This window comes from Limanda limanda, chromosome 17 (assembly GCF_963576545.1).
Source record: "Limanda limanda chromosome 17, fLimLim1.1, whole genome shotgun sequence".
NCBI classification, from domain to species: Eukaryota; Metazoa; Chordata; class Actinopteri; order Pleuronectiformes; family Pleuronectidae; genus Limanda; species Limanda limanda.
The window spans coordinates 7105820-7118627 of record NC_083652.1 but is presented as its reverse complement, the minus strand read 5'-3'; the positions used below and the strand labels follow the sequence as shown (position 1 = coordinate 7118627).

The 12808-nt window shown below is 40.8% G+C and overlaps 2 protein-coding genes across 2 annotated transcripts; one reads left to right on the top strand and one right to left on the bottom strand.

The window, feature by feature from the left end:
• Position 1: 1 nt before the first annotated feature.
• Positions 2–4441, bottom strand: dcaf7 (ddb1 and cul4 associated factor 7). Its single transcript, XM_061090013.1, has 7 exons — positions 4077–4441; positions 3611–3769; positions 2928–3039; positions 2712–2830; positions 2412–2621; positions 1814–1931; positions 2–1565 (listed from the first exon to the last, which is right to left on the bottom strand). The coding sequence occupies exons 1-7, from the start codon at positions 4212–4214 to the stop codon at positions 1393–1395; spliced, it is 1029 nt and encodes a 342-aa protein (XP_060945996.1). The 5' UTR covers positions 4215–4441; the 3' UTR covers positions 2–1392.
• A 529-nt stretch (positions 4442–4970) lies between these two features.
• ccdc47 (coiled-coil domain containing 47) lies at positions 4971–10011 on the top strand. The gene is made up of 13 exons (XM_061089433.1): positions 4971–5250; positions 6288–6586; positions 6701–6799; positions 7095–7269; positions 7383–7504; positions 7597–7662; positions 7794–7895; positions 8030–8140; positions 8324–8409; positions 8496–8554; positions 8649–8758; positions 8862–9029; positions 9525–10011. The coding sequence occupies exons 2-13, from the start codon at positions 6296–6298 to the stop codon at positions 9603–9605; spliced, it is 1470 nt and encodes a 489-aa protein (XP_060945416.1). The 5' UTR covers positions 4971–5250; positions 6288–6295; the 3' UTR covers positions 9606–10011.
• Positions 10012–12808: the final 2797 nt, after the last annotated feature.

Here is a 12808-nt window from a genome sequence, read left to right as displayed (position 1 = left end):
CAGGAGTCCACATTGCTTTTATTTTCCAAATGTTGACCTGAGTGAAAGTATTTACTCAACAGAATAATACACCAATTTAGGCATTTGCTGATAATAACTGGCAGATAGAAGCCTTTCACAGACACATCAGTGTTTGTGTTTGGCAGTATGCGCAGATATTATAATATATTTTAAATCCAGCTATTCCTTTGTGTTCTCCTTAAATGTATTATTTGGCAGTGTTATGGTGACATCACATAACTACCTAACGCAGGGGAAGATCGATGTGACCGTTTAAACACTTCCAACTTAACAAAATGAAACCAAACATCAACAGGTTTGTTCCTAAGACATGGAGGAATACAATTTATTAGAGCAAATTCAATAATAAACTTTATGAAAAAAGCTACAACATGAACACTTGGCTTACCAACATCTCAAGTTGATATATTTATATGTATGTACATTTTGCCTTGTAATGGCATGCTACAAGGACATGACCCTTTAATTATTGAAAACAAAAAAAAAGAGGCAGGCGTAGTCAGAAAGTTGTTTTTCGCTCTCCTCTCGTTTCACAAAGCACTCTAACACAAAGAAAATGCAGCTTTCCAAGCACAATCTTCTACAAATAAAATGAAGAAGAAGAGGAGGATAACTAGGGAGGTGGGAGACTGAACAACATTGCTCTGGTAGGTTCTCAGTGTTGCTGTACACGGCTGACTCACAGTATCAACAGCCCAACTGAAACACACCATATGATGACAGACACCACCGCAGTGACGATATGAAGCCCCCTCTGGTCATTTTTACAATTTTTAAAAGTTGCACAGGTCACAAGTCAGAGCCTGAATACAAATATGTGGAGAGGGGATACCGGAAAATTTATATTGCCACAGAGGTTAACAAGACAAAAATATTCTTTGAATCAGCAATAATGGTATGAGTCCACAATAAAACTACGACATATTCCTACGTATTCGAGAGGACATCTGCCACCTAGGGTAGTTTTTAATCAACCTTTACAAATCAAACAGATGAAACACACAACATCTAAATCCTTTATGATAATCTCACATCTGGCTGAAATCACACCAAGAAGTATAAAAAGATTGGATTTTCAAAGACAACAGCTCAGAGTTCAATCGTCTTAGCTGCTGTGCTGATGTTGAACACTACCTTGTGAGCAAAATAAATAAGAGCATAAACACATTTAATAGAAGAATGGAGTAAAGACGTGGAAGGAAATGTAAAACGGGTTATTGTAGAGTTGGTATGTGATACTCCGAACACCTTCAGACAGTTCACTCATGACCTCATCCTCATCTTGAAAGAAGTGGGACAAGGGGGGGGGGAAAACAAGTCCAAATCTGAAACAAAACACTCCTTCTATTCTTCATCTAAGTGTCCGTAGCTTTAGACACGCAGGATCTCCAGGCAGTTGTTGTAGCAGATGGCGATCCAGTCCGGCTGTGTGGAGGCCCACTGCACGTTGTTGATCTCCCCTTCAGCAGTGTAGGCCAGGATGGGATCCTCAATGGCCCGCGGCATCTGCTGGATATCCCAGATCAGGGCCTGGTGGTCATCAGCTGAGGGAAGAAGAGCATTTGAAGAAAAATATAAGAAACAACACGGCTCCCTCGTTTTTTCGAAGAGGCTCAACTGTGGACAAATGTTCAGGCATCCAATTACACTTTAAACTCATTAATCCAATAGGATCTCCTGGCTGATATTGAATGTCTCTCTGGTCCAGTATCTGAAGAGACACATCCTCCACCAACGCAGCCTCATGTGGTGTTTAATCAAAGTGCCACTTTGGGCCTAAGTGTCTGCTTACCTGCAGTGCAGATGTGACACGAGGAGTGGGGAGCCCAGGCGATGCCGTTAACACAGGCCCGATGGTTGTTCAGCCGAGCCACTGGTGTGCAAGGCACACGTACGTCCAGGATGACAACCTATGGCCACACAAATATTGATGACAGGTTAGAGCTGTTGCTTGGAGCTTTTGATTGTATCACATGATCTTCCTTCCATCCCTCCTATAAATGTGGTAAATATTGTTATTTTGTTGATGTGCTCTATTACAAGCCACATCTTTTGCAATTCTGTCCATACTGAGAGGGATCTCTCACTTACGACTCTCTCTGGGGTTTCTGCGGGGTTTTTTCCTTGTTAAAAAGGTTTTTTCTGAGAGTGGTTGTTTGATTGATCTCTACCTTTTGCATGGAATTTTTCTAAACACTACGTACTTATTCATCTATTAAGACTGACTATATGGATAACTGTTAATACCAACTTCAAAGCCAACATCAACAACAGCTCCTTGCAGTGCTCAGAAAAATGTCAATCGGAGCATGATCGCAGTTGGGAAACTCCATTTTTTTGGGGAGAAATAAAGGATTTGATCAAAAGCTCCATCGTTATAGAAAACTCACCTCCATTCCGTCCATGGCCATTGTGGCCAGGTAGTTGGGGTCCTGCTTGTTCCAGCACAGGCGGAGAAGCGGGTGGTGCTGGGGGTCTTCATAGATGATGGTGCTGTGTTCCAGGTGTCGGAGGTCAAACATGCGGACGGAGCCGTCAGCTCCTACAGAGGCAAACATGTCTCGGCCGCCTCCTGCACGGCTGAACGCAATATCATACACCTGAACACACACAGAAACACTTTAAAGTAAATGTTCTTTCCGGCTGTGAGCACAACCCCACTTCATGTTGCAGTGCAGACACAAACGCACCTCTTTGTCATGAGCGATCAGCTGAGTCTTCACATGTCCAGAGACCAGGTTCACTCGCCCCAGCACCTGACCGGTCTCCAGCCCCCAGATGGTGCAGGTGGTGTCGATGCTGGAAGTGCCTGCAGGTTGAACCAACACTTTAGAACCCTCAAACTTTATCCGTGAAGGATTAAGCTCTAGCTTTCTAACTATAAATCATTACAGAGGATTGCTTACCCAGCAGATTGGGATCCACTTCATTCCAGTCGAAAGAGGTGAGGGGCGCACAGAAGTCTGAGTTCTTGTTGTTGTTCAGCAAACATTCAAGACGCGTTTCTGTGTCGCTGACCTGAAAGACGGATGCAAAGGAATTTAATTGGGACCAATGTCAAGTCAATAGGACCATTTTACAACAACTATCTGGCCAAGCAGATGCAGTACACAAACCAATAACAACATGGCTACTTCTGGATATGATGGATAACTGACAGATATGTTTCTTTCGCACCAAAATTTGAGATTATCCCCTGTTTTTTAAATATTGCTTGAAAAGGGTCTTTAAAGATCTCTCCTCCCGTTCTATGTATCTTGAAACTGTTGTCCACAGGGACACACAATACGCTTAAGAATAAGGCTAAGAATATTCCAAACTCGATCAAAAACAAGTCTATACAACACATTTGTTGGAGATTATTTCTAGCAGCAGATATTTCTCATATGAGTATTTCAAGAAGCCAAATGGTTAGGAAGGAACTTGTGCTGCAGTGTGCTTAAAATAGCTTTTGTCAAACAGTTGCTGTGGACTGCACAGCTTTGAATGACTTCAACAAAACAGACAATGCTTGTTGGGGTTGTCTGCCACGTGTGTGATATGATCTTTCTGTGGGATTTGATGAACATGAGAGAAATTACCCACATACCCTCCAGATGCGCAGGTAGTCCCCACTGGTGGCCAACAGGTCCGGGTAAACCCCCTTGGTGTCGGGTATCCACATGATCTTGGTGGTGGGGTACGGGTGGTCAAACGTGTTCCTGCACACAAACTCGGAGCTCTCCTCTTCCAGACCCACCAGCTGAACCTGTGCAGGAGAAAACACACAACCACTAGTTTCAGAACGAGTCCATTGACTTTCCACTAAGCTACGAGGACTGGGAATGACAAATTCCTGTGATTTACATAGAAACGAGTCAGTGCAACAAAAGACACAAACTAGGCCTGGTGCATATTTACACATGGCTACTAATGCGTTATAGGGGAATGAGAACAAAACTGGGATTTTACGCGTAAGTGCTGCGCAGGACGGCTAGCATTAGCATTAGCTCGCCAACGCTTCCATCTTTAGCATCGGCTGATAAATGGCCACATCCAGAACACACACTACGCACCTTGTTGTTGTATTCCTCCACGAAGCTCCCGAGTGCCAGTCGGAAGCGTTTGTCGGGCCGGACGCTCCAGTTCATCGCGTACACCGTCCATGGCGCCTCGTATTTGTAGATCTCTTTTCTTTTACCGTGGAGCGACATCCCCCCCGACCTGCAGCTAGCACGCTAGCGTTAGCTAACTAAGAAATAAGTGCTCGTCTGCGCAGAGTCTGAGCCGCTACTCCACCTGACACGAACAGATGTCAGCCTGCGGTGTGAAGAGGAGCATTTAGTCAAGCGAATGTTGTTCAGGAGGAAGATTTCTCACCACTTCACCCAACAAAGAGTTGCATTGCTTCGTTGTGCTCTCAATAAACTGTCAAGTTAAACCAAACACCAGAGACTTCCGGTTTGGGGTTTTCTTTCTTTTTCTTTTTCGTTTTATAAAATCGCCAAATTCCCCCCAAAAGTTAGGTCTTTCTTTTACAATGTAGTCTAAAAAATGTATGATTATATAGATAAACAGATAATGACTGTGGTATTATAGGAAATTTGTAAGAATAATGTTCTAATCATATAATACTATTCATTAAATACTTTTATTCATTTCTGTAGTTGGTTATTTATGTAATTATTTATATAATCATTTATTATTAGTTCCTTTCCCATCTCAATTTGATTTGTCATATGCTATTCAAGTTCCTTTATTCGTCACGGTCCTATTCTTTGTTATACTGCCAGTAAGTAGTGTCATGTGTCCTAGATGTCTGTTTGAACGGGACCATTATATTAGGTTCAGTATAATGTGTACAGTATAATTTATAAAATTGACATGGTCATAACGGTTTTTATAAATTTCTACGCTATATTTATTATCATGAATTACATATAACGCTATTCTGTAATAATTATCGTAGCTGTAGTTACGCACTACGACCACCGGCGGCACTAGAGCATCATAATCAGATAGGGCAGCACATAGATGGGGCAGCATACAACACTACCGGTAGAAACCTGCAAAATAAAACTTGATAATTACTCAGCAGCGACCGTGGTCACGTGATATCCGTTGCGAGACACCAGCCGACACCAATGCTTTTACTTTGAAACAACATCCCCGTGCCTCCTGTACGTCACTACCAAGGACAGTTCAGGTGAAGCTAAGCCAGCGTCTCGTTTACTGACAGAGAAACTCGAGGTAAGGAGATGTAGACATTTTGTCATGTGGTTTTTTATGCGCTTATCTCTCTGAGTTGTGTCAATGAAACAAACGGATGTTTTCCGCTCAGGATCAGAGGCTGTTTGCTCGCAACATGGTCCCATGCTACCTAGCCACCGCTAGCATGCTAATGCAAGATTTGCTAACAGCTAATATTGAAGTGAGAGAGTGCTGGGGGATGGGTCGGACCCTGTAATATACAGCTTGTGGTTTAATCCTACACTATATATCCTTTAGCGTGGACTCAAGTGCCTCTACAGAAGCGAGCAAAGTCAAACATAATCCGCTAATTTAGCCTGTTAGCAAGAATGTCTCCAGTGTTAGCTGAAGTTAGTTGGTTGAATCTTTACCGGATTTAGCCACACACGGTTCAGCTACTGAGCTAAGCCTATATGTTGCCCCAGGTCATCACAATATCTTATTTGGATTTATTGATATGTCTTAATTTTTGTATTCACACCACTAAAGTGCTACACTGGAAACGAGTTCTCATTTAAACGACGTTTCTCAGTGGAGGTGCACTACAGCTAATTTACTCCTGCTAGTTAGTCTCTATCCGCAGGGATCATCTGGTCTTTGGGGGTCATATACAGTCTATGGGGTCATCACGTGAACATCCACTGTGTGAGCTGGTCTGTTGCTGTGTTGTGACCTGTTTAACCTGCACTCTGTCACAGCTTAACCGCCAGTGCCAGGGGCCTAGTTTGGACCATTGTTAAATATTACACAAGTTGTCTTGAAGTGATAACAGGTTGAAAGGATCACCACACTTATAAGGCTTGTGCCATATCATTCTTTGAAGAACGCCAAGGTCTCTAGAATATGAACGTAATCCTTTGACATTGCAACATGTTGTGCTATGATCTCTTGAAATTTGGCATCCTTCTTTTCAAACACTGTATGATTTCTTTTTGTATTCCACTTGTAAATGTCTCTATTTGACCTTCCCCTATTAGCCTTTAAACACCCTTATTTTTGTGTTTTCTTTAACACCCTGCTATTCCTACTTCATGCAGGTCCGACAATGCGAAGTGCATATCTCCTCCTGATACCCACGCTGCTCCTCCTTCTGGCTCTTCCTGTCACAAGAGGGCGTTACCAGGATGACTTTGACGATGGCGAGGACATAGTGGACTTTGATGACAATGACTTTGCTGAGTTTGAGGACATGAATGAGGAGCAGGCAGCTGAGGCCGAAACTGACCCTCCGCCTAGAGTCTCACAGTCCTCGCAGCCTGATGAGGAGGAGGATGAAGATGAAGCCACCGTGGAACTCGAGGATGGCCAGGATGGCTTTGAGGACTCTGAGACGCAGGTATGTTGTCTTTTTGGGGGGGACAGAGCTCATTAAGGAAATTATTATCCAATATATATACTGTTATATAAATGTATACAGAATCTATAGCCAACTAATTACTTGTTTCCACAGGATCAAGACATGTACAGCAAGTATGACCCAGAAGAGTTCGTGGGTATTGGAGACGAGAAGACTGGCCACTCCATGAAGGACCCTCTTATAATCCACACAGTAAGCTGGTCTTATTGTTAAAATCTTCTCGGAGTAGAGATCCATGCTGATTGTGATCTGCTTAGGATCTACATCACCAAAGCATGCTGCACTGTAATGCTCTTTCAATGTAATGGGAATTCTAGGAAACAGCTGCAGGAGGCCATTTTAATACATTTAAAGCAGACAAAATGCAGGTCACCGCACTGTTTGTAGCTGCTGTTGAATAGTATTGGTGTCACTTATTTCACCTGTCAACATCTAACTTCTACTTATTCACACTGATATTGATGCACCACCTGCTCTTTCTCTGTAGGTTCCTGCACATCTGCAGAACAGCTGGGAGAGTTATTACATGGAGATCCTGATGGTGACCGGCCTGCTGGCCTACATCATGAACTATATCATCGGCAAGAATAAAAACAGCCGCCTCGCGCAGGCATGGTTCAACTCACACAGAGAACTTCTAGAGAGTAACTTTGCACTAGTGGGTGAGTGCTTCCACATCTTTGTTCCCTGTTGTGTATATCAACTGCGTCTGTGGTCACAGCCAAATGGTTCAAACGGGGGCGGTCAGTTAATTGTCCGTAATTGGTTTGTGAAGGTGATGATGGCACCAGTAAAGAAGCAGTGAGCACCGGGAAGCTGAATCAGGAAAATGAACACATCTACAACCTGTGGTGCTCAGGACGGGTTTGCTGTGAAGGCATGCTGATCCAACTCAAGGTATGGGATTTGTGTTACACTATGTTTGTGGTCGGTTTTTAGTGCATTGTGTTCAATATAGCGTCATGTAATATATTTATTTTCTTCCTCAGTTTCTTAAGAGGCAGGACCTGCTCAATGTTCTGGCCAGGATGATGAGGCCTGCCGGTGACCAAGTAGTACGTGCCTGTCAAACATTGATTCTTTGGCATCTTTGAAGTGCAATTCAAAGTTCAGACTTTCTGGAATATATGATTATTATCACAGTTCCTATTTTTCTAACCCACAACATCTGTCTGTTGGTTTGTAGCAAATAAAAGTGACTCTTAATGATGAGGACATGGACACTTTTGTGTTTGCTGTGGGCACGAAGAAGGCAATGGCAAAACATCAGAAGGAGATGCAGGACTTGGTAAATATCCTTTGTAACGTTTGGTCAACAAATCGCTGCGTTTTGAAGCCGCGTTTGATATATTCATTTCCCTTCCACCTGTTACAGGATAATCTGTGTATAATTTTGACGTCTCCCCTTAATTTTATTCTCAGAGTGAGTTCTGCGGTGACAAGCCCAAGTCTGGGATCAAGTATGGTCTCCCGGACTCCCTCACTATACTTAGTGAGATGGGTGAGGTCACAGATGGAGTGATGGACAACAAGGTGAAGTCTCTTTTATTTTTGTAGTTTTATCCTAGTCTCACATTCATTATTATTATAAAATGATCTACAAAGAGTCTGAACATTTGAGAATGGTTTCTTGGTTTTGGCCTGTAACCGCTTCGTGTACTTAAATCCAACTCTCCCATGACAACTTTGCCTTTGGATCCATTTGTTTATTTTTAGATGGTGCATTACATCACCAACAATGCTGACAAGATCGAGTCCATCCATTTCTCGGACCAATTTTCAGGTCCAAAGGTTATGCAAGAGTGAGTATTATTCACGCCACCTTTATGATCTTTCAACTTTTTCTTGTTTTCTATGTGGCGCTAATAGTTACTGTTTTGTTTTTCAGGGAGGGTCAGCCATTAAAGCTGCCAGAGACCAAGAAGACGCTGTTGTTTACATTTAATGGTGAGAATTCTGTCTCTCCTTTACCCCATAATTAGATTGAACTGGTGGCTTTTATCGATACTTAATGTTTTTGGTGTGTGCGTTTTGTTTGTAGTGCCTGGTATGGGCAACACCTCTCCCAAAGACATGGACTCTCTGCTTCCTCTCATGAACATGGTGATCTACAGCATCGATAAAGTCAAGAAACTCAGACTCAACAGGGAGGTGAGCAGGATTCAAATGCTCTGGTGGCAAATGGTGCACCCAAATTTTAAATTGAAGGTTTAAGTGCAGCTATTACTCACTTTATGCTCCTCTGCATATTTAGGGAAAACAGAAAGCTGACAGGAACCGTGCCCGGGTGGAGGAGAACTTTCTGAAGCAGACTCACGCTCAGCGCCAGGAGGCAGCTCAGACTCGCCGGGAGGAGAAGAAGAGAGCTGAGAAGGAGAGAATCATGGCTGAGGAGGACCCTGAGAGACAACGTCGTCTGGAGGTCTGAAATAGGAAATTATAGGAATAGGAAATAGGAATAATTGATACCACTCTTGGAAGCAGAAATATGACGTCGACATTTTCCTGCAGAAATCCTATATTTTTGTATAAAAAAAAAAGCTCTCACTCGCCGGGGGTGAATTCTCTTGACTTAATCAGGCTGTATTTTCACATGGGCTCACTCTGATACTCTCCTGACATTTTACTAGGAGGTGAATAGGAAAAACTGTCGAGAGTAACTGACTCAGAAATTTGCATTGTGGCATACAGCCCTTCTGGATAATTTCAGGATAATGTCCAGAGTTCAGTGAATGTCTGAAAGAATCGTAGGTGTAGCACTGTCAAAAGATAAGAATCTGCCTACCAGAACCTTCTAATCTACATTTCTGTTATATTTCGTTGGTTTTAGATGTAGTACTTTTTTACCTATTGAGTAGTGCTCACTTGCTATTAACTGTACAAACATGTGAGTTGAATATACAATTTTGTCTTTTAGGAAGCAGCCCAGCGACGTGATCAGAAGAAGATTGAGAAGAAGCAGATGAAGATGAAGCAGATCAAAGTAAAGGCCATGTGAAAGGCCACCACAGGGATTGAGTTACAAGCACACACGGAAGAAGTGCTCAGTTTTCTCCAGCTTCTGTCACTACAGCTCTGGCTCACGGTCGCTCCAAACAGACATTCTGTGCCTCTGGGTGTGTCAAGCTTTGCTGCTCGTGCCACCACCTGCTCCATTTGGTGTGGCTAAAGCTTAATGACTGAGAGGGACTTTTTTCACCATCAAATCTGTCGCCACAAATCATGCCAGGATATTTCTTTTTTTCTCTAAAACTATCTTCTCAAAACTAATCAAAGCTCTGTTTGAAAGCTGTGTAGCTCGATGAGGTTTTTAAACTAATTTTTTTATTAAAGTTTGTTTCTTGCAGGCTGTTTATATTGAATATCTGAGCAAAAATAATAAAGTGCACTGGAGTCTGTTGGAATACTGTCTCTTGTTTTTGTTTTTTTATGGTAAATATCTGATAACTGATTAGTGAATTAAATATGGCCTCTGGGTCATTGAATAGTGGTGTAGTAATAGTAATGTGCAATCTAGTAATTTATACACAGAACTCTTGGAACCAGCAGTTAAGAGTGAGGGTCTAAAACAGGCACCAGAGGCTTGATGCTTAATTTAACTTTTAGTTGTGTCAGCAGAGTCTGAACTAGATTTGGTTACATCAATGTGGCCATCTCTTAACAAGCTGAAAGATGTAATGATAGCCCTGTCTAGTCAGAAGCTTTTTATAATGTAAATCTGATACAATAAAACGTACCGTCTCGGAAGTTGCCATGGAATATTTTAAAGTCACCCAAAAACGTAACTCCTAAGTTAACAACTACATAAGGTGTACTGAAGTGTATAATGTTTAAACTGCCCAGTGTAGTAGTGTCCACCGGTAATGGTGCAGACGATAAGAATGAACTTTCATAAATCGTGATATTGCTGGCGTAAACTCAAGTGCAGGTTCTGGATAGATATCTAAAACTAATGCAATCCAATACTCCCATGAGGGTTGTAATGTCCAGTTTTTGTTTTTTAAGGGTGTTTGGTTATTCTGAATCAACACTGTGGATGATGTAGCTATGTAATAAAGACAAACACTAGTGAGAGTGAGCCCTAATGAGGACATTGAGTGAAAATGGAAGACTTCAACAACAGATTGGTGGTTCTTTCTGGTCTAACCACACTTATATAAACTGGGTTACTAAACACCAGTCACACGTCTCAGTGTAACCAACATGCATAACCCATACTGCTGCCAAGGCAACAGGTCCTCCCATGCCCAACCTCTCTGAGCTCAAATGTAACGTCATTACTCACATCAAGACCTCATAAGCACAGGACATTGTGCATTCACTCAACTGCCACTTCTCAATAATACCTTCAGGACACAGGTTCAGATCCACGAGGTGCAACAGGGCCCAGCACCACCTGCAGCACGTCAAACTACATCTTCAGAATTATCCAAATTATAATAAAAAAAATGCATAGTACTTAATTTCTTTCTGCCTTCTTGCTCAGGTTTTTATTTCACATGCTATTCGGCTTTCCTGTCCATAATTTTAGTAAATGATATCCATAATTTTAGTAAATTATATCACAGTTTATGGGGAAAAAAACAAACATAATTTAAACTGTTAAGTAGTAATAAACTGTAGTGTTTAACTTCGCACAATTTAGACGTTTTGCACTCATTGAACCAATTTCTGAATTTGTTGTTCTGTATGACTGAATATTTTTATTTCATCATATTTAGAGGCAGGACGAATCCATTAAATCTTGGTGTGGATCCAGTTTTTTTCACTTTGTTTAACATTGTGAGATAGGGTGTGTAAAAAAAATGTTTCACCGATTTCTCAAGGAATAGTTCTCTATGAAAATCCAGATCTCGTGAATTCACTCAGTGCCTTTCTAGTTCGCTTTGTGTGATAATGTGATCCTTTGCTGACTTCACATATAAAACTTGAAAAATAAATAAAATAAACTTTACATGTTTATGCTTCAGTAAAATAAATACAACAATAATAACAATACTGACCAGGACCATTTTTGTAATCACCACTTTTAGTTTTGATACTTTAAGAAATTTTGTAGATAATAGTTTTTACTTAAATTGTGAATGCGGTGATCTACTTCTAGTGGAGTATTTTTACACTCTGGTACTCCTACTTTCACCTAAAGATTCTCAATACTTCTTCCACTATTGTAATAACCATGTGCAGTCGGTTTTATTATCATAGGTTATAGAGAAAATGTAATATAATCAACAACTGTATTGATTGTTATCTGCGTTGTATATTATATATTAATAACAATAAAAAATGCAACAACTATTAGGTTAGTAAACGGCTCAACATTATTTTGAGTTAGCCGACCTGGCACGACTCAGCCTGTAGGGGGCGAAGTATAAAAATAAAAAAATGAAAAAAGATTTCAACGGTATCTGAGGGAATAGTTATTTATGGAAATCCAGATCTCGTGAATTTACTCAGTGCCTGTCAAGTTCGCTTTATGTGATTATTTGATCCTTTGCTGACTTCACATATAAAACTTGAAAAATAAATAAAAATAATCTTTACATGTTTATGCTTCACCAATATTAATACAAAAATAATACAAACACTGACCAGGACCATTTTTGTAATCACCACTTTTTGTTTTGATACTTTAAGTTCATTTTGTAGATAAAAGTTTTTACTTTGATTGTGAAAATTGTGAATGCGGTGATCTACTTGTAATGGAGTTTTTTTTACACTCTGATACTGCTATTTTTACCTAAAAATTCTCAATACTTCTTCCACTGTTGTAATAACCATGTGCAGTCGGTTTTATTATCATAGGTTATAGAGAAAATGGTAATTTATATAATTAATACCTGTATTGATTGTTTGCGTTGTATATTATATATTAATAACAATAAAAAATGCAACAACTATTAGGTTAGTAAACGGCTCAACATTATTTTAAGTTAGCCGACCTGGCACGACTCAGCCTGTAGGGGGCGGTGTAGTTATTTCCCTTAGCTTGAGTTCCTATCAGCAGATTCGATCATATTCTTTTCAAGTATAAAAATCCCACCGTAAAAATAATATAGATGTTTTTTCCCATACTTAACAAACCTTTATTTTAAAATTATTTCTAGCGTTTAATGTAGCTGCATGTATTTTTTCCCCCAGTTACAGGATTTGAAGAAAGTGCCGGGGAGAAATTCAGGGTTGCATTCACGTACACTGATG

What these genes read in the sequence shown, in the direction of transcription:
- dcaf7 (XM_061090013.1), bottom strand. Translation starts at nt 4,214, where the DNA reads ATGTCGCTCCACGGTAAAAGAAAAGAGATCTACAAATACGAGGCGCCA. An exon ending in ACTACCTGCGCATCTGGAGG is followed by an intron (nt 3,040 to 3,610) that starts GTATGTGGGTAA and finishes TCCGTCTTTCAG; the next exon opens with GTCAGCGACACAGAAACGCG. An exon ending in TGGCCATGGACGGAATGGAG is followed by an intron (nt 1,932 to 2,411) that starts GTGAGTTTTCTA and finishes GTGTGGCCATAG; the next exon opens with GTTGTCATCCTGGACGTACG.
- ccdc47 (XM_061089433.1), top strand. Translation starts at nt 6,296, where the DNA reads ATGCGAAGTGCATATCTCCTCCTGATACCCACGCTGCTCCTCCTTCTG. An exon ending in TTGAGGACTCTGAGACGCAG is followed by an intron (nt 6,587 to 6,700) that starts GTATGTTGTCTT and finishes TTGTTTCCACAG; the next exon opens with GATCAAGACATGTACAGCAA. An exon ending in GCATGCTGATCCAACTCAAG is followed by an intron (nt 7,505 to 7,596) that starts GTATGGGATTTG and finishes TTTCTTCCTCAG; the next exon opens with TTTCTTAAGAGGCAGGACCT.